Raw genomic sequence first — 18,310 nt, 5'->3', positions numbered from 1 at the left:
AATTCTCACATTCTTTTTGTGGAATGAAATGCTTGGGGGTTAGGATGCAGATCTAAATGATGGACAAAGTGAAGTCACAATACCCTGCCCTAAAGTGGATCAGCAGTAGGAGGAACTCTGGTGGTGCCAGGGCCACTTTTTTTCCTTATCACTAATTATCTCAAATGTTTCTAATTGAGAACAAGATAGAAAAATGGTCAGTCTGGCTCACAGTACATTGCACTGATTCCAAATAAATTCAAGAGCATCCACAGAAACAGGTTATACCGATCTAATTAAATCAATTTAGAAGGAGATTCGGGTAAATCAGTGCAATTTGTGTGTTCATAGATCAGCCCTCAAATCAGGAGAAGGTCTCTTGAGCTAATGAGGCATAGCAGTTATTTACTTTGGGGTACTGGGCACTGGTCATCAATTAGGAGTCATTAATAAACGCTGGCAATAAAGAGCTCAAGTACCCCCAGTGAGTAATGGGGAGCAGTTGCAGGATGTATTAGCATAGTGCTCTGCCTCTGGGTTTCTCTGCAAATCACTTATCTCCCCTCAGGCATTGCATAAAACTCCTGCATGCTGCTGACTGATGATGGGACTTGGAGGTTCCCTTGGAAGGAAAAATTTAGAAATTGTCAGTGATTTCAGGCTGGCTATAGTGGTGGTTTGGATTTTTTTACTGCTACATAAAGCTTTATGTTCCTTTTCTGGTCTTATTACCAGAACAAAGCAGTAGTAGTGGAGCTCTTTCATGATCAAAGCACTATAATTGGAGTTTCACAGACCTGGGAAATGACCAAGTGATCTGAGGTTGACTGATGTGTTACCAGTATAAATCTCATCCAAGACACAATCTGAGAGATACGCCAAAAATACCACAGCCTTGGAAATCCAGCTTTATTTTTCAGGGTTTTTTTTAAGCCAGGGCAAGGAGTGGGCAGTTTATAAGTGTTTTCAGGAAACAAATACATTGATTTGGCAGGTGGAGAATGAGAAATAACATTGCCAAATGTCCTTGTCCCTTTCCACTTCCACTGGAGGAGCCCTCCTGCACTCTGCCACTGGGGAGCTGCTTCCCCAGGGCCTTGGCATGCCAGGATGGGAATGACACCTGCCAGTCAGCACAGAGACCTCCCTGAGCTGTGTTTTACTCCTTCACCCCCAAGGGATGCTGAAAAACCCCTTTTCTGGTCAAAACCACCATGCTTCCCCAGACATTTGGGAGCAACCCCACTCATGAGTGGGGCAAACATTTAGGATGTGGGTGTGGAGCAGGCGCCCCTGGTGTGCAGGACCTGCCTGCTGCCGTGCAATCCATCAGAATTGTATTAATCCCACTAACGCAGCCGCCATCTGGTCCCGCTGCCGGGCCGGCTCGTGCGAGCCCCCGTGATGGATGGCCCTGGGAATTGATTAGTTGTTGTGTGAGACAAATGAACTGTTTTGGCAGAAAATACCAGAGGTCGCTGCATGTGGTCAGGCACAAAGGCTGCTGAATTTTAAAGAGCTGCTTCCAGCATCCATTGCAAGGATGCTCCTTCAGAGCAGAGACGGCTTTTGGGATGAGCCCAGTGCTCCAGAGCACGGTTGGGGTTTTGTTATCTCCCTCCAGCCTTACTTTTGGGAACACCAGCACTGCAAATGAGTGTAAAGCTGCAGAGAGGTGTGGCATCTGTGTTGGGAATTATGGGCTGGTGTGGTGCATGTCGCAGATGTGTCACTCACATAAGTAAGTGCTGGGCTGTGCAATCCCTGTGGAAGAGCTTTCCTGTTCTGTGGAACCCACAGTGTGCTCAAGCAAAACACCTGTGGGTCCTGGCAGCTGGGACTTGGGGTTTTTCAGGTCAGTGTTGCTTAGAAAGCGGTGCTTCCATGGTGATGTTCAGCAGACCAATCTTTTGACTTTAAGATGCTTGCCAAGTTTATTGCTACTACTCCTCTTTTTACTGTCCCCAGAGCAGTGACCTTTGGGGCTTTGCTTTGTTGTGCAAGGGGCTCAGGCCTGCCTTCCCTTTGGAGAGCACATCCTCCTTTGGTGGCTCCCACTCTGGGTTTTCCCGGCTGCCTCCTCTGCGGTGCGGTGGCTGGGGAATTGGATGACACATGTCCCGCCATGTCCCAGTGGCTCTCCGAGGGATGGCACACAAGTGTGCCGGCAAGTGGGCAACACTTCCCTCGGGACGGCCTGCCGGCTCAAAATAAACTTGAGTTATGGATTTATTCAACTTGTAAAACCTCAGCTGGCATAAATAATTGAGAAAGCAAAGGTTTGTCTCTGGAGCGTACCTCAGGGACCTGCTCCTGCCTCCCTCCCTCCCACCACCCTTTCTTATGAAAATGATCCCAGTTGCACTGATAGATAATAACAACACCAAGCAATTAAAAGCTATGGGTGGCTGGAGAGAGGAGAAAAGGTTCAGTTAATGAGCTTTTCCTCTTCCTGTGCCCAGGAGAGCCTCCGAAGTGACGAGGCGATTAAAGCGAAGAGATAATTATAGATTATGTGAAAATGGCTCCCTTGGGGGGCCCGGGGCCCTGCCATAAACAGCGAGTGTTGTGAGTTCCTCTCGCTCCCCGCACACGTTCTGTTCCGCTCCGCCGCCGTGCCGAGCCGAGCAGTGCCGAGCCGTGCCAAGCACCCGGGCCAAGCCACCTGTTAGTGGCACCCGGGGCCACTCCACTGCAAATCCACTGGGATGTGCCTTGGACCAGCCCCAGGAAAATGGGAGAGGGTGCCCAGAGTAGAGCCTGGTCTCAGTCCTCTGCCCTGAGCCTTGTGCTGGAGGTAACCTCTGGAGGGGGAGGAAGGGGACAGGGCAAACCTGGAGGGTGTTCTCTGCACAAGGGTAAAATAATGGGAATTTCAAATCTCTTCTTTGCCCTTTCCAGTAGCAGCCTTGGTGCTGTTTAGAAAGCAAGGAATTTTACAGCGCTCCAGATAAAATAATGGGAATTTCAGATGTCTTATTTGCCCTTTTTGGTGACAGCCTTGATACTGCTTTAGCAAGCAAGGAGTTTTACAGCACTCCAGATAAGAAGGAGATGATCTACTGGCAGCAGATCTTTTCCATGAGTTGTTTTAAACCTGTTGGTTCAACCCATGTGTTTTGGACAGCCTATGGAGAAAGCTTGCAAAGCCTTCTAAGCGTGGAGAGAGATGACTTGGTTTAAGTTCTTCCAAATCCTTTTATTCAAGGATGGAAAAAACTGCCCATGTGTTATTTGCAGGCGACAGGTATGCTTTAACTCATCTTTAAATCAGAATCTTCTTGGGAATGGGGGAGAGCACAGGGAAATAGCTTTGGGAGCCATCAGCAGGGGAGAAGAGAAACCCTCTGGCCATCCTAAGGAAATAGATGTAAAAACTCCACCTGCCTCTACTGACAGTCAGGTGCTTGCTAACTTGAAGACTCCTTTTTGTCTCAGCAATTTGACATGGAAAGAAAATCGTGTCCAAATCTTCCTTTTAGCTACAGGTTTTGCATTATTGTGCACATCTCCATTAGGTTGAGTTTCATGGTGTTTCTCATCTGAAGATGTCCTGAATACTGTATTTTTGATTTAAATTGAGATTTTTCTGAAAGTACTGATGGAAATGCTATGGGTTCTCTCCCCTTAACATGATATAAGCATGTCTTTGCCCTGTCACTTCTGTATTTCTCACATGTTTATGTCTGGTTTTTGCCTGTTTCTACCACTTTCTGGGCCTTGCTGCTGACTCTTACCAGTTTTATGAAGAGTACAAATTCCTGATAGGAACAGGTCTGATAAAATCATTACATCCTTTTCTTTTCCTGTATCTACTACAGTGGAGGTATTATTATATGCACATAAAATAAAGGAAGGGATAAAACAGAGTTTTCAAGTTTTCAAGCTCTGTTTCTTATTTGTACTGTGTGGTTTTCAATGCAAAGTCAGCAAATAACAGTAACTCATCATTATTCCATTCACACCGTTCAAGAAGAATGTCTTCCCTAGTATTGGTCCCTCCAAAAATCTGGGTTTAACTCCTCTGAGTTCATTCCTCAGTTTCCCTTCCAGGTTTTAGCTGGATCAGGTTGTTTTAAATGTCTGGAGTGCAGCTTCATATGATTACTTTATATATAGTTAAAATGTTCTCATTGTGAATGGAAAGGGCTTGTTTCTCTTTGTTAATATTTATAGAAAAGTTGGATATAATATATGCATATATATATATTATATATATATTATAGAATATATAATTTCTAAGGAGGGCATCAGGAGCAAAGGAATGCTTTAAAAATTGAGAAATAAGTGCAGAGTAGAAGAACGAAATTTCCCGAAACCTTATCTTCAGGTGGGGAAATTGGTATTCTGGATTAATTCCATTGTGGACACTTCTGAAAGAAAAGTGGTTTTTTGGAATGGGGATATATAGAGCATTTGCAGAGTTGGTTATTCCAGAAAACTAAATCATATCCAAATAGCTGTGTCAGGTCATTTTCCCCTTACAGACAGTAATATCCTCGGGAAAAGACATTAAAAGTCCTGTCTAGAGGCTGTGGTGGGAAAATGGGCTGGTTGTGGTAGGTCAGGGTTGCTGTGCCCTCTCTGCTGGCACAGACCGCATGGATGCTCCCTGTGGAGCACAGTCAGGTGCTTTATGGCTGCCAGGTCCCTGCTGGTACCTCTGGGGCTGCCCTGTGAGCTCTGTCAGGGCTCTGCAGCACGTGGAATGACCAGGTGGCATCACTGCCAGGGAGGGAAGGGCAAAGCTCAGGGTTGTGACGTGGAAAATCACCCAGGAGTAACTGTGGATGGCTGTGGGCCTCTCTAGTGAGAGAGGAGTGGGCTTTGCATCTGTAATAAATGAGGGAGGTGTGGCTGTGCAGTGGGGAACCAAGTTCCTGTACAGCGTTGTTTGAAAAGCAGCTTCTCCCAAAAGGCTGCTGTGGGCAGCCAGGGCTGTGTTGGAGAGGTTGGACTAACAAGGCAGGACTGGAGGGACTTCCCAGCATATCACATCAGCCCTTGGTAGCAGGGGCAGGCATGTCTTGTGACCTCCATCATGAGTCTGTCAAGCTCCATCTCAAGCAGTATAAGCTTTTGCCTTTTCTAATCCCGCTGTGAGATTCTTTTTTCCTGGAATTCAAGGTAATTGCATTTAAAGAATTCAGTGATCTGTTTCCCAGGAGTTTATGTGTAACGGGCAAGACCTCCAAGGGATGAGTTCATGACAAACTGGTGAAGAAACTGGGAGCCTCCTGGAATGTCCTTAGGCCTAAACAGAGAGTGTGGAATCCTGTGTGGCTCCCAGCTCTTCACTAGAAAGGTGCAGCTCAGGTGTCTCTGCAGGGAGTGCCTGTGTACAAAGGGTAGGGGTGATGTGCTGGAGAACAGTGCTACTGAGGCAGCAAGGTGAGAGGGAGGGCAGAGGAAGTGACTTCTTTGGAGAAAGCAGTGATCTGCCACTGGAGCAAGTATCAGTGCTTTTTCCCACCTTTTTCTGGCACCCTGGCAGGACACAGATGCTTGAGGTGTGAAGAATCAGACTGTAACTCAGCAAGCCAGATGCATAACAATAAAAGACAAAGTCAAAGTTGGTTCATGGCGCTCTGCAGAGGACATGGCCTTGCTGGCATTTGATTTCTGGGGGACCACAGGTTGAAGAGTGGCACTTTTTGTTTGTAACCCATTGCTCAGAAATGCCAATGTTATCTAGATTTTTCTTTTCCTTCCTGGAGTTCTTCAGCCTGTGAGTTTCAGAGCAATGCAGATTTATAGAAATGCTGTTGCCATTTAGCACCAGGGGATCAGTTCTCAAATTTCCCTGTTGAATTTCTCCTGCCCACAGCAGACTGAGCTCTTTACTGGGTCTGACCAGCTCCAGCAAGCTCCCTTTTCTCTGAGTAACTGAGGCTGTCACTCTGAGTTCTGCTGAGCATCCAGAAGGTCTTTAGTTAAGGTGATTGAAAACTGGGGATGTCATGTGAGGCAAGAACTCTTGTGTTTAACTCTTGTGAAGCTGCCAAGTCCTATAGCAATGCTGATGGGCTCATTTGAACCGTGGTTTTCATCTGGAAACTAGAAAGAGAGGATTATATGGGCTTTTTGGCTTACTTCTGGAAAACCAATGGCCTCTTTCTTCCCTGCTAGCAGCACAGTGGTGTCACTGTACTTATGCCCAAAGGTATTATTCTTGTAAGAATCTGTGAAGGGTCTTAACTGCATTAGAGGTGCAGTTTGTTTGGCAGGTAAGGATGGAAGTTCTACTGTGTCTGAAGCCAGAATATTGCTTTTAGCTGTAGGAGGAGCTGTAGGTGTGACTCCAGCACCTGTGACACCATCGTTTGATCTTTCTGCCTGCAAGCAGTTCGAAGTGAGCCCTTGCTGGTGTTGTATCCAGGATCCAACATGTGTTCAACCAGGGACAGATTGCTTTGCAGGTCTCCTGTTTGTCCTGCTGTTCTCTCCAAGCCATGTTAGTGGCCTCTGTCCAGGGTGGATGGCATTGGACAGGACTTTGTTGTGACCCAGAGTGGCTCTTACAAGAAGAACAGCTTTACCTTTTCTCTCCTGTGGGATTGCAGTGATTTATACCAGAACCTGAACATGGATTTTTCTGGCTAACTTCATACATGTCTTGTGCTATTTCACAGGAATAAACTGACATTTGTCTGGACATAATACTGTTAAAAAACAACCTTTGTTTTTCTAGGAAGCAGGATCTTCTGTCTCTTAACTTAGGGGAGGTGGGGAAAGGCACATAATTCTGCATGTGCAGTACTAGATGCCTGTTTGGATCCAGTGACAGCACTGAAATGTCTGTAACAAAGTTAGAGCATATAATGTGCATGTGGCCTTTGTGTTGTGGAGTAACATGGTGTTTCTTTTGCTTTTGTTTCCTGAACAGGGAAGAGGACAAGAACATTTTTGATTACTGCAGAGAAAACAACATTGACTATGTAACCAAAGCCATTCAATCAAAAAAAGTGGATGTGAATGTCACAGATGAGGAGGTATGGAGAAAAGATAAGGACCATCAATCTTTTATCTGTTTTGTGTATTAATTCACTGCTACTCCTTTTTAAAATTCCATGGATAGAATTGTTGTAACAAGGTGCTGCAGCAGTTGGACAAACACTTGGTCGTTGAGACAGGGTAATCTGGAAACAGCTTTCCACTGATTTCTGGTGGTGGGGATGTCTAACTGTGGGGCTGTAGCATGTCAGATCACAAACTTAGTTTCTCTGTTATTATTTTCAGCAATACCAGCAGCCACTTGCAGAGTAAGATCTTCTGAATACCTCCCTTTCCCCACTTTGTACACTAAATGTGGTCAGACAGAAGTAGGAAGTGAGGGAAACAGCTTTTTTGACCCATGGGGTCTGTTCAGGTTGAAGGAGGATTTCTGACATGCCACGAGCTTTTCATCATTTCAGACAGAGGGGAAATGTTGTGGCATTCACATTCTCTGAACAGAGAGACATAATTCTCTCTCTCAGACCTTTTTCCTAGAAAAACACAGAGAGAAGAAGAGAAAAACAATTCTTATCTCTACTTGCTACTCCTGTTATCTTGCACATGTGAAATGTGCTAAAAAATTATTTACCTAAAATAATATGTCAATTAAATTCTGCTAAAGATTGTTTTGTTTCCTTAACCAATTAAAAAAAGCTGTGTCCTGACTGTTGGGAGACAGTCACGAGTTTTCTTTAATATTCTTTAGTATTCTTTGTAGTATAGTTATAATGTAGTATAGATATAATATAATATAATCTACTATAATATAGTATAGATATAATATAATATAATCTACTATAATATAGTATAGATATAATACAATATAATATAATATAATATATATTCAATATAATATATTTGATATAATATATACAATGTAATATATATGATATAATATATTTTAATTAATATAACAATTGTTCAGCATTCTGAATCAATAGAGTCAAATACTCATCATTTCCTTCATCAAGAACATCCTAATTTTACTATAACGAGTGACAGAGGCTTTCCAACTTCCCAAAACCAGTGATATGGTCCAGTCTTTCTGTGCTCATCAAACTCAAACCACCATTTCCCCACAGGGAGATAATACAGATAATACACACTAAAACTGTGAATTGGCTTCATCCTTTTTTTGGTAAGAGCAAACACCTGGTGAGGGCAGTTTCCTGTTGATCCATCAGGAGTTGTGGCCATACCAGGTTTGTCACCTTGGTTTCCCTGCTTGCACACTGCCACCTAGCCCTGTCCCTGGTCCAGGCTGAGCCCAGCTCCTTCCAGCACGTTGTGTTTTGGTGAACAGATGAAGTGCTTACACATTCATAGACTGAGACGCCTCAAATTCAGTTGGGTTCTCCTGTAGCTCTAAGCAGATTTCTGCCCTCTGAGCCATGACAGCCCCGGCTGGGGCTCTGAATGCTGATGGCAGGGCCTTTTATTATTAATCAGGAATTCATGTGAATTAATTTTCAGAGGAGAGGAGGGAGGGTGTTCACAATCAGGATTGGAATTTCACATCATAAATTCAATGAACTGAAACTGTCATGTGCCACACGGTCGCTGCAACAGCGCTGTTCCTGAGCTCCATCCTCCTCCTGCTGATCACAGGTTACAGGAGGAGATGTCCAGGGCAGTCCCACAGAAAATGCAGCTGGAGTCTGTTCATTAATGAAAGCTCATTTTTAGGATCACATGTTTGCAATAAGTGCATGTTAGCATTGCTTTGTTTCCACTGGCAAGTTACTCTTTTGTAATTAGCAGCATTCAGAAGCTTGTATTTTCCTTTCTGTTCAAGTAATGTTTCTGTTCAAATATGCTTGTTTTCAGCCAAAGAAATACTGTTTAAAAAAATCAAAATATTTTATGGAAGCTGAAGTATATAAACTATGTAAAAAACTACCAGATTACATCCTCTTTGGGAGTTATCCATGAGTCCCTGACGTAAAAGAAGTCCTGTTTCTAGCTGATGGATATTAGCAGGTGGCTGTTGCAGAGTATGGGATTGATTCAGCACAGGCAGGAGCCAAAAACATCGGCTTACCCGTGAAGGACTTGTGAGAGGATTCCTCCTGGGACAAAATTCTCCCACATATTAAATTCTCACAGCTTCAACAATTCTGGTTTACCCCAACAAATGCACTCAAAACCCCAAAAAAATACCATACCAAAAGGAAGAATCTGAAAGAAATAGTTGTTTCATGATATGTTATGGAACTGAAAGCATTGCCAGTGTTGTTTGGTATCCAAACATGTTCTTCCCAATCTGGGAGGAAACTTCTTTTCCAATATCATGCGGGTTGATTGAAGTTTTAGAACCCATTTTAGACTAGAGATAACCCAGACTGAGCCTTTCATGAAGTGTATGCAGGCACAATCTTGTCGTTTTTATTAACTATTTTAGTGTTACTGGGTAAATCCATCCTGCCAAATCCAAAATCTGCCTCACCTGGCATCTGGACATAATTCACACTATCAATCCTTTGATTTAAATACCTATAAATTGAAAATGTCAGCAGGGTACATACAAAGAGTTAACTTCGTATGAAACAAAATCTACTGAAGCACCAAATAGGCTCGTGCTAAGCTGCAAAGACATTCAGCTCAGCCTTTCCTTGGACAATAAAGACTTGGCTGGGGTTGTAGGGTGTTTAGATTTTATTTTTATGTGATATGGTAGTAGTCCATCTAATTGTATCCCCCCCATTTTGTGCAAACCTAGAAGAAGTCAGTGAAGGAGAAAGGAAATCAAGAATAAAAATGTAAAGTGTGGTATGAGCCAACTTCATCAAAGCAAAAGGATTTCAGAAAGGGCAGCAGAAGATCCTGGAGTTTAGATAGTTGCACTGGGAAACTTCCAAAGCATAAGTGGCCTTCTCCTCAGAAGAAGTAAAGCTCTTCATGTGCAGCATTCAGGCCAGCATACTGCTAACAGTTTGGATATGATAAACTTCAATTTAGAATTAAACAAAGAACCTAATGACAGTAATCATGTACAAGCTTCCATTTACTGTATCTAAATTGCCCAGAGTTCAACAGAATCGCTTGCATTCACTTATAAGAAGTAGCACAGACTAAAACAACCTGTTTTCCTTGTGTATGTCAGCAGGACTAATGGAATACGAAATGGACTGTGGCTGTGAAGTCACCCCAGGCACATCCTGAGAGTGTGCCTCACTTGCTGCCTTTTTGAAAATAGTATTTCTTCACCTTCTAACAAACCAGAAGATGCTCAAAGGCAGAGATGAGTTGCTTTTGTAATTTGTGCCAAGGGCTGTGGAGGTTGTACCTAGATAATTTTTTTTAATTGTTGGATAAATCCCAGTAAACAAACATGTTACCTGTGTGCAATGTCTAAGCCCTTGCCCAAACCTTAATGAAAGGCATCTGACAGGATGCTCACTTGGTCCCTGATCCTTGTGTTTTTGAGACAGCAAGTGCCATACTGGTGCCAGCTTGCCAAGAAAAGGACAGGGGGGAAAATGTATTTGAGGAAGGGTCACATCCTTCTGGATTTATAGGCTTTCTCCCATTAGAAAAGCTTCACCAAACATTTCAGAGCTCTGAAAGTGATTGACTTCCAAGTCAAGTTTACCTGTGTAATTGTAACAACAACCCTTCCATTCACTGTTTCTGCTGTCACAGGGGGATGCAGCCATTCTGTAGATATCTGTCTCTTCTTAATTACTGCTCACAGAACACTTGCCACAAGTTAGAGTGGCTCATTGCTACCCAGCCATTATAGCTGCAAGCATCGTGCCTGGAAGTGCAGTTTGATACTGTAGCGCATCCATTCGGTTTGGCTTTGTTCTCCCCTTTCTCTGCTCAGGCTAATTGATGTGAAAATCATTCCCATCCATTTGTCTGCCGACTCAGTGTATGGGAGACAAATCCCTGTCCTGTGCTTTGTTTGTGAACACCCTGTGACTTGGAGCTGAGCAAAATTGATGTGCTGTTGGCTTGAGAAACTGCTGCAGGAGCTGGCCAAGCTGGCAGCGGTTAGCCAAGCAAAGCACAGAAGATTTAAAAGGCAGGGTTAGTGCACTGGGGCTATTTTTATGCTTTTTTTTTTTAATACTTCAAAGGTGGAGGGAAAATGCATCTACTCTCAAGTAGGTTCTGCAACAACTGTTGTGTTTGAATTGCAGGGAGGGAGTACCTTGATGTTTGACTGCATCTAGCCAAGACCTCAGTGCTGCAGTGCTTTCCTATGTGAAATTATTCATGTTGCTTTGAGTCTCTCACTGCTTAATGAAATAGTCATGTGGGAATTGTTTTGGGAAAGCTCAATCTGTGGCCCTTAAGATTTCTGCCACATTATTTAAGCACACAAACACAGGTTGTATGCTGATATCAAGCAGCAGCTGGGCAGACTAAAGAGTTTTTCAATATGCAGAGGTGATATCCCTGCTAAACAAAGATTGGCACTGTATTTTCAATTTAAGCTTGACTTATCACTGAGGTTTATTTTAAGAAAGACATGGGTAACAAGTGGATTTTGTATCTGTATACCTGCCTAAGTATGTTAGCTGGAGCTGTTGACTGTTATTCTGATGTTCTACAAATAATTGTGAATATTATCTAGTTTCCAAATAAATGTGAATATTATCTAATAGAGCCATTAAGGTTGAAAAAGACCTCTAAGATCATCAAGTCCAACCATTTTAAATACCAAATTTGTGTAGTAATGCTTTTTGTTATGCAATAAGTGGGTTGAGATTCTTCTGGAGGTATTTTTCCTTCCACATCTCCTGGTGTGCTCTTGCCCAGAAGGTTTCCAAAGCCCTTTGCACCCCTTGTCCAGGGCATAGCATGCTGCAGACATTTCTTGGGTGGAACGTGTCAGCTGTTTAATAGTGCACAATTACAATGCAGAGCCATTTAAGGCACTAATTAGAAAATATTGTATCCATTTAGAGTTGTGGAGAAAATATATAGGTAAGCAGAGTGTAATTACCCAAAGTGGAATTGGCCCAAGACTTGAAATCCATACTCCTGCAAATAGCACAAGGAGATTTTTAATGACTATGGATGATCAGGCTTCAGGGTTTTGTCTTGTTCAAAAGGCACCAAGTGTAGCAGAACCAGCCTGCCAGTGTCATGGGCAGGACCAGTTGCACAGTGCTCTGGTACCCCTGAGCTGTCACAACTAACTTGGTTTTCCATGATTGGTCTCAGCCAAGTTCAGCACCAATAAAATAAGATTCTCCTTGTCCAGAGACAAATGCAAACCAACATATTTTAGCCCCTAATCTGTAGCATGGATTTTGATATAAAGGATAAAGGTGCCTTTATTTTATCATGTAATTGTACAATGAATACATTTGAATAATTGCAGTATTATTCGTCTACACATATATCAAGACACTGAAATCATCTGTTGAAGTATTCCTTGTTATTGTACATATTTCAGATGTACAAAGGAATTCAGATGTGCCTCTTCCTTTTGAGACAAACATCTGTGGCTTGAAAAAAGTTGATGTTTTTCCAATGAAATCCTAAGTCTTAAGTAATTACCAGTCCAGAGATGAGTTAAGGATGCTAAATGTGAATTAAAGATCTCTCCTTATTTACCAGTTGTTTTAAGTTGTTCTCTTTCCCCCTTGTAGACTGTGATAGGGGTGTTGAGTGCAAGAAAACTAATCATTGAATGCCTGTGGATGTCATCAGTGCTTCCATAGAAAGTCACTGTCAGAAAATTCTTTCTAATGCAAGGTTTATCAGTGTAACATTAAAATTACATGTTACAAAAATTAATTAGAGGCTGGGTCAAAAAGTGTGAATTTCCTGACTTAAAATCATGCTCTACCTCTACTGCCCTGCCCAGGAATATCCAGCAGAAGCAGTGTGAGCTTTGGTCACAGGTGTCTTTCTGCCCCTCCTGCTTTCTGGCACCATGGCCAAGAAATTTGGCTCAGAGTTCCCATTAGCAGATAAATGAGTTGCTCACCTTGTTCCCCACTGCTTTGTCAAGAGATTTATAGCCAGGCATGGGCTAATTTAACTGATTTCTTTTGTGAGGGTCTGTGACTGTTTTCCTTGGCATTTTGAAAAACACAGGTCAGTCTGCTGGTGTCACAGCTTGAGGGAGGTGATTCCTGGTGATCTGCAGGGTGATTTCCAAGAAATCTCCTACAAGTGTGCTGTCCTAAACCAGGAGAGACTGATAGAACATTAAGGCTAATTTGCAAAGTGTACATAGGAGGTTTTTCTTTGTTTGCCATCTCAAACTGCTTTGAGTTCACAGAAATCACAGAATCACTGGGTTGGAAGAGACCACCAAGATCATCGAGTCCAACCCAGCCCCAACACCTCAACTAAACCATGGCACCCAGTGCCACATCCAGGCTTTGTTAAACACACCCAGGGATGGGGACTCCACCACCTCCCTGGGAGCCATTCCAGAACTTTATCACTCTTTCTGTGAAAAACTTTTAACTAATACCCAATCTGTATTTCCCTTGGTGCAGCTTGAGGCTGTGTCTTGTGGTTGTGTCAGTGCTGCTGGAGAAAGAGCCCAGCCCCAGCTAAGCACAGGCACCTTTCAGGCAGCTGTAGAGAGTGATAAGGTTTCTGAGTCTCCTTTTCTCCAGGCTAAACAACCCCAACTTACCTTTCTCAGGGATCCTAAGCTACTCCCCATGCCCTTGGGCGTGCAGGAAGATCTGAACTTCCACTACATCAATCCCATGGTGGCAGACACCTGTAGAAAGGGGATGGGAAGCAAACTCTGAAGGTTTGGGAGGTGCTGGAGGTATGGATGCAGCAGCCTGCCCAAAAGAGAACAGTCGGGGTGCCTGCCCAGACATCCAGTTTTAATCTTCTCTTCCAGCAGAGGCAGGACCCATGAATTGAGTGCTTCAGACCTGCCAGAGGAATGAGCATTTGGGGACTTGGCATCCAGGTGACTTAGGCAGCACTGAATATCCTACTCTTGCTGTGTAAGTCACTGCTCCCAGAAAAGTCAGAGGTGCCAAAATCCTAAATCTATACAGGAAAACAAATAATGTGCTGGTTCCTGTGTTTCATGCTTTGCTGCTTTCCCCCTCTACATTTCTAGCTGGCTTGTGGGTGTGGTGCTAAATTAATGAAAAATTGAAGTATGTGTCACTTTTGACATTTCTAGCATTATTGTGGAAGTCCAAATCACCATTAAGTGGCATACTAGTATTATTTTGTATTTTTTATTAGGTCTCTGTTAATTTTGGTACTGGTACTTATTACTTAATAGCAAGACTGATTTTCCTTTTTTTTGGTTTTTTTTTGCTTGGCTTTGTTAATTTTGTCCTGGCTGTTTCAGGGCCGGGCTCTGCTCCACTGGGCGTGTGACAGAGGACACAAGGAGCTGGTTTCAGTTCTGTTACAGAACGCTGCTGATGTGAACATCCAGGTAAGAGGGAGCACACAGGTAAATGGGATTGATGTGTTACACAGCCTCCTGACCAAATGTTTCCATGAATTCTAAATTCTTCCCAAACTCCACAGCAAGCTCTCTCAGGGTATTTATCACAGAAAAGCTGCTCCGTTCTGGTGAGACCCCACCTGCAGTGCTGTATCCAGCTCTGGGGCCCCAGCACAGGAAGGACATGGACCTGCTGGAGCAAGTCCAGAGGAGGTCACAAAGTTGATTAGAGGGGTGGAGCACCTCTCCTATGAGGCTGAGAGAATTGGGGTTGTTCAGAGAAGGCTTCAGGGTGACCTCATTGCAGCCTTCCAGTACCTACAAGAAAGACAGAGACTGTTCACAAGATCATTTAGTGCCAAGGGAGAACAACTGAAACTGAAAGAGAGTAGGTTTAGATTAGATATTAGGAAAAAGATTTTTCCCTGTGAGGATGGAGAGGCCCTGGCACAGGGTGCCCAGAGAAGCTGTGGCTTCCTCATCCCTGGAAGTGTCCGAGGCCAGGCTGGACAGAGCTTGGAGGAGCTTGATCTAGTGGAAGGTGCTGCTGCCCATAGCAGGTTTGGAACTAGATGATCTCTAATGTACTTTTTAACCCAAACCATTCTGGGATTCTCTTATAAGAATATCCAAAAAAAGTAATTTTTGAAAAATAACAGAATTTTGAGCCACTGAGGCTTGCAGCCCACTTGTCTGAGCTTAGCTAGCACCAGTTTTAGGATGTCTGAACAGACCAGGTTTTCACCTAAACTGGTTCAGCAACCACTTTGCAAATGGTTTCTTCCAGCCAGCCAGTCTGCCAGTGCTCCTGAGTCAACACTCCCAGTTCTGTCTTGTTGTAATTAAGGGCTGGCCTGTGTGTGATTGTAGTCAGAAATAATTGTCCAAAATATTCCTGTCAGATTATGATTGACTGCTCTTTACCATCATGGCACTTTTTGGCTCTGCTCTCCTTCCCAGTTTGGACATAGATACACCTTTGCTGATGAATCTTTGAGCTCTTACTGGTGAGATCTGAGCAGCCTTCAATAAATGCTTGGGTAATTTGTAAGAGGTGGATTTGAAGCACAGCTGCAGTCTGAGGGCTTGTGGGCAGAGCTGTGGTGTTCACAAGCTACAGATAGCTGTGTTGGTATTTACACACACTTCAAATTGTTGTAAAACAGTCTGTCTTGCCCTTTCCTGGGCAGAATTTCTGGTGGGGTGGGTATGAGGAAGCACAGCTCTGTGGTGTCTGGTGAGATCTGTATGTTTGTGCTTAGGTCTCCAGGGTTTCAGCTGTATGGATTTAATAGGAGTTTTTCCTGACACAGAACAGGGGTGGGGTGAATCCAGTTCAAATGGGGGGCTTTGCACATCCTGTCCATCTCCTGTCAGTCAGAGCTAGTGAGTGCTGTGTTGGATACAGACAGGAACAGCTTTCTGTTGAAATTGGGAAGGAGTGGAACCAAGCTCCTGCCCATTCCCTTCGCCCTGGCATCCTGGGAGATGGTTCTGGCTTCTCTCTGAAACATCTCTTCTCTTTGACACTTGTCTCATTCCATTGCAGGTAAAGTTCAACTCTTAGAAGAAAAAGCAAAAGAGAGAATCATCATATTTTTTCCCCCCAAGTATTAATTTTCTGTTAAATTCTTCTCTTTTCTTTTTGATGCATTGCACATTTTCTAACCAGATTATTTTTGGCCAGTAACAAAAGGTTAATAATAGTCATAAAAAGAAAAATCAATCTTTGATATGTTTTTCCCCACCAAGGTAATAAAGGAGAATTTTTTATAAAGGTCTCTATTTGCACGTAGGTGTGTTCCCAGAGAAAGCAGACACATTTTTATTCTCAGCCATATATAAATTGCAATAACATTTCAAGACTTTGTGACCTAATGTTTATTTCTTTCTTTTTTTTTTTAATTTTGACCTTTACCCTGGAAGAATTCACATCCAGACCAAAAGCAGGAGAAATTTTAAAAGCAACCAGAAGAAAAAGGGAGAGGGAGAAACTCTGGCTTCCTAACAGACCATAAACACCTCAGCACCTGCTATAACACATTACCAAAGGCACTTTCAGTTAATGTGTAGGCTGTACAGAGCAGTGGGTTCAGTGTGAGGGGATATCTGCTGAATGGGTGATGCTGTTTTTCCAGATGTAATCCCAGCAGAATTTCCTTCACACCTCTATCCAAGCAGCCTCCACAATCCCACCTGCCCCTCTAGGTCTTCAGGAATTCTTCTTTCTAGTTCAGTTTTGCAGCAGCACCTTCATTCAGGCAGCATGAGAGATAAAGAATAAATTAGGGATTATGAGGGTTATGAGCAGGTAGTGAAGGAGAGGAATGCTACAGACCAATTTTTTTTTTAATTGCCTGTGTTTTAGTACGCTTCCAAAAAGTTAGTCAAACAGCATGACAGATTTATGCTCTCTTCCATTACATTTTAATAAATGTTCTTCCATCTTGGCTCTTTTGCAGTGTGCTAAAGGATTTTAGCTGCCCTAAGCAGGCAGTGACAGTGCTGCTCTGCTGGGTGACCTGGAGCAAGTCTTACCTGCTCACTGTGCCTTAATACATTTTTGCTGCCTTATTTTAGTTACCTTTATACTGTCTGTTGTCAGAGTACTGCAGTGTCTGGATCAAAAGGGTCTGCAAGTGTCAGCTTACTGCTTTTTGCTGGTAAACAGCTTTAGGAGCAGGAAGAGAGGTCTCCTGGCTCTGCTCATTCTTGTAGCATGTTCAAACCCACTTTAAATCTGGGAATAACCCCATGCCCCTGGAGTGCAGTGATCCAGGGTCTGTGCTTTTTGTTTCAGCAGTGGTGCTGCACTTTCCAAAGGGTGGTCGCTGAAAAGCTGCAGCCACTGAATTCTCTGCTCGTTCATAATTAGCTCTAATAGCACATTTGAAAAGAGGTGCTAAAGCAATTGCCATGGGCAAGGGAGTACAAAAAGGCAGCAGGCTGCTCTGCTTTGTTGAGAAGGGGCATTTGTGTAATTGAATTACCTAAATCTCCAATGCCAGGGGCCATGTCAAAGTGGGTGGTGGGATGGTGTTTTGGAGCTCTGCTGGAAATACCCAGAGCTTGGGGCTCAGTCTGAGAACAACCTCCTTCACTGGAGCTGTTTGCCTAAACCAGCAACATAACAGTTGGTAACATCATGTTAAGGTAAAAGATTCTAAGCATAACACAGTGGTAACATAAGAGTCATGAAGAGGCTCAGCAACACGAATATCCATTTCTAGCTTTAAATCATAAGAAGACACAAATTTTCCTTGTAGAGGATGAGCAACAAAGGAAAACCCATTTCCTCTATGGGGAGAGCACCTTGTGGATGTGAGGTGCTGCTCAAGCAGCTTTAGAGGAGATCCTTTAGTGTATTTGGGGTCATAAACCATAGACTTTCCTCCTGGACTTCTTGTGGCTGCATTTTGTTTTATTTGTGGGTACTCTGTACTCCAAAATAATAATCCATGTGTTCATGGCATGCCCTTGGAAGTGTATGGGGAACTATCTGGGAGTGGTGCTCAGCAGCTCAGCTTACTCTGGTAAAGCTTTTCAAGCCCATTTGGCCATGTGAGCAAGTCTTAACATAAATATTGTGAGTTGTGAAGGGAACTGTGTCACTGGACACACAGGTTAATTAAGGGCTGTGTACATATCTATGAGGTAGAGCAGCTGAGTTTCAACCATTTCTAAATATTTTATGATTTTTAAACTGCATCATTGTGCAGTTATCAGTGTTACAGTAATAACATTCTGTGCTGAAATTTTTCTCTAATTCTGACTAAAAGGATGAAAATAGCTGTAACTGATCTTCAGTTTTTATTTCCTGATTTTCACTTTCCTGGTAAAGTGCAGATCAGTGCACTAAGGCTTTAAACCACTGGTCAGCAAGTTCTCAGTAGTCACTCGTTGACCCTTCAGGTGTTTGAGAAGGCAACTTGAGAG

At 43.2% G+C, this 18,310-nt stretch overlaps 1 protein-coding gene across 1 annotated transcript in view; it reads left to right on the top strand.

Moving 5' to 3' along the window:
- The window catches only part of ACBD6 (acyl-CoA binding domain containing 6), an 83,267-nt gene that overhangs the window by 29,519 nt on the left and 35,438 nt on the right, over positions 1-18,310 (top strand). The window contains exons 5-6 of the mRNA XM_030953749.1: positions 6,866-6,971; positions 14,273-14,362. Coding sequence (XP_030809609.1) covers positions 6,866-6,971; positions 14,273-14,362 — 196 coding nt within the window. The remainder of the gene's footprint in view (positions 1-6,865; positions 6,972-14,272; positions 14,363-18,310) is intronic.

Source organism: Camarhynchus parvulus, chromosome 8, assembly GCF_901933205.1.
Source record: "Camarhynchus parvulus chromosome 8, STF_HiC, whole genome shotgun sequence".
NCBI lineage: Eukaryota > Metazoa > Chordata > Aves > Passeriformes > Thraupidae > Camarhynchus > Camarhynchus parvulus.
This window is presented reverse-complemented; position numbering and strand designations above follow the sequence as displayed.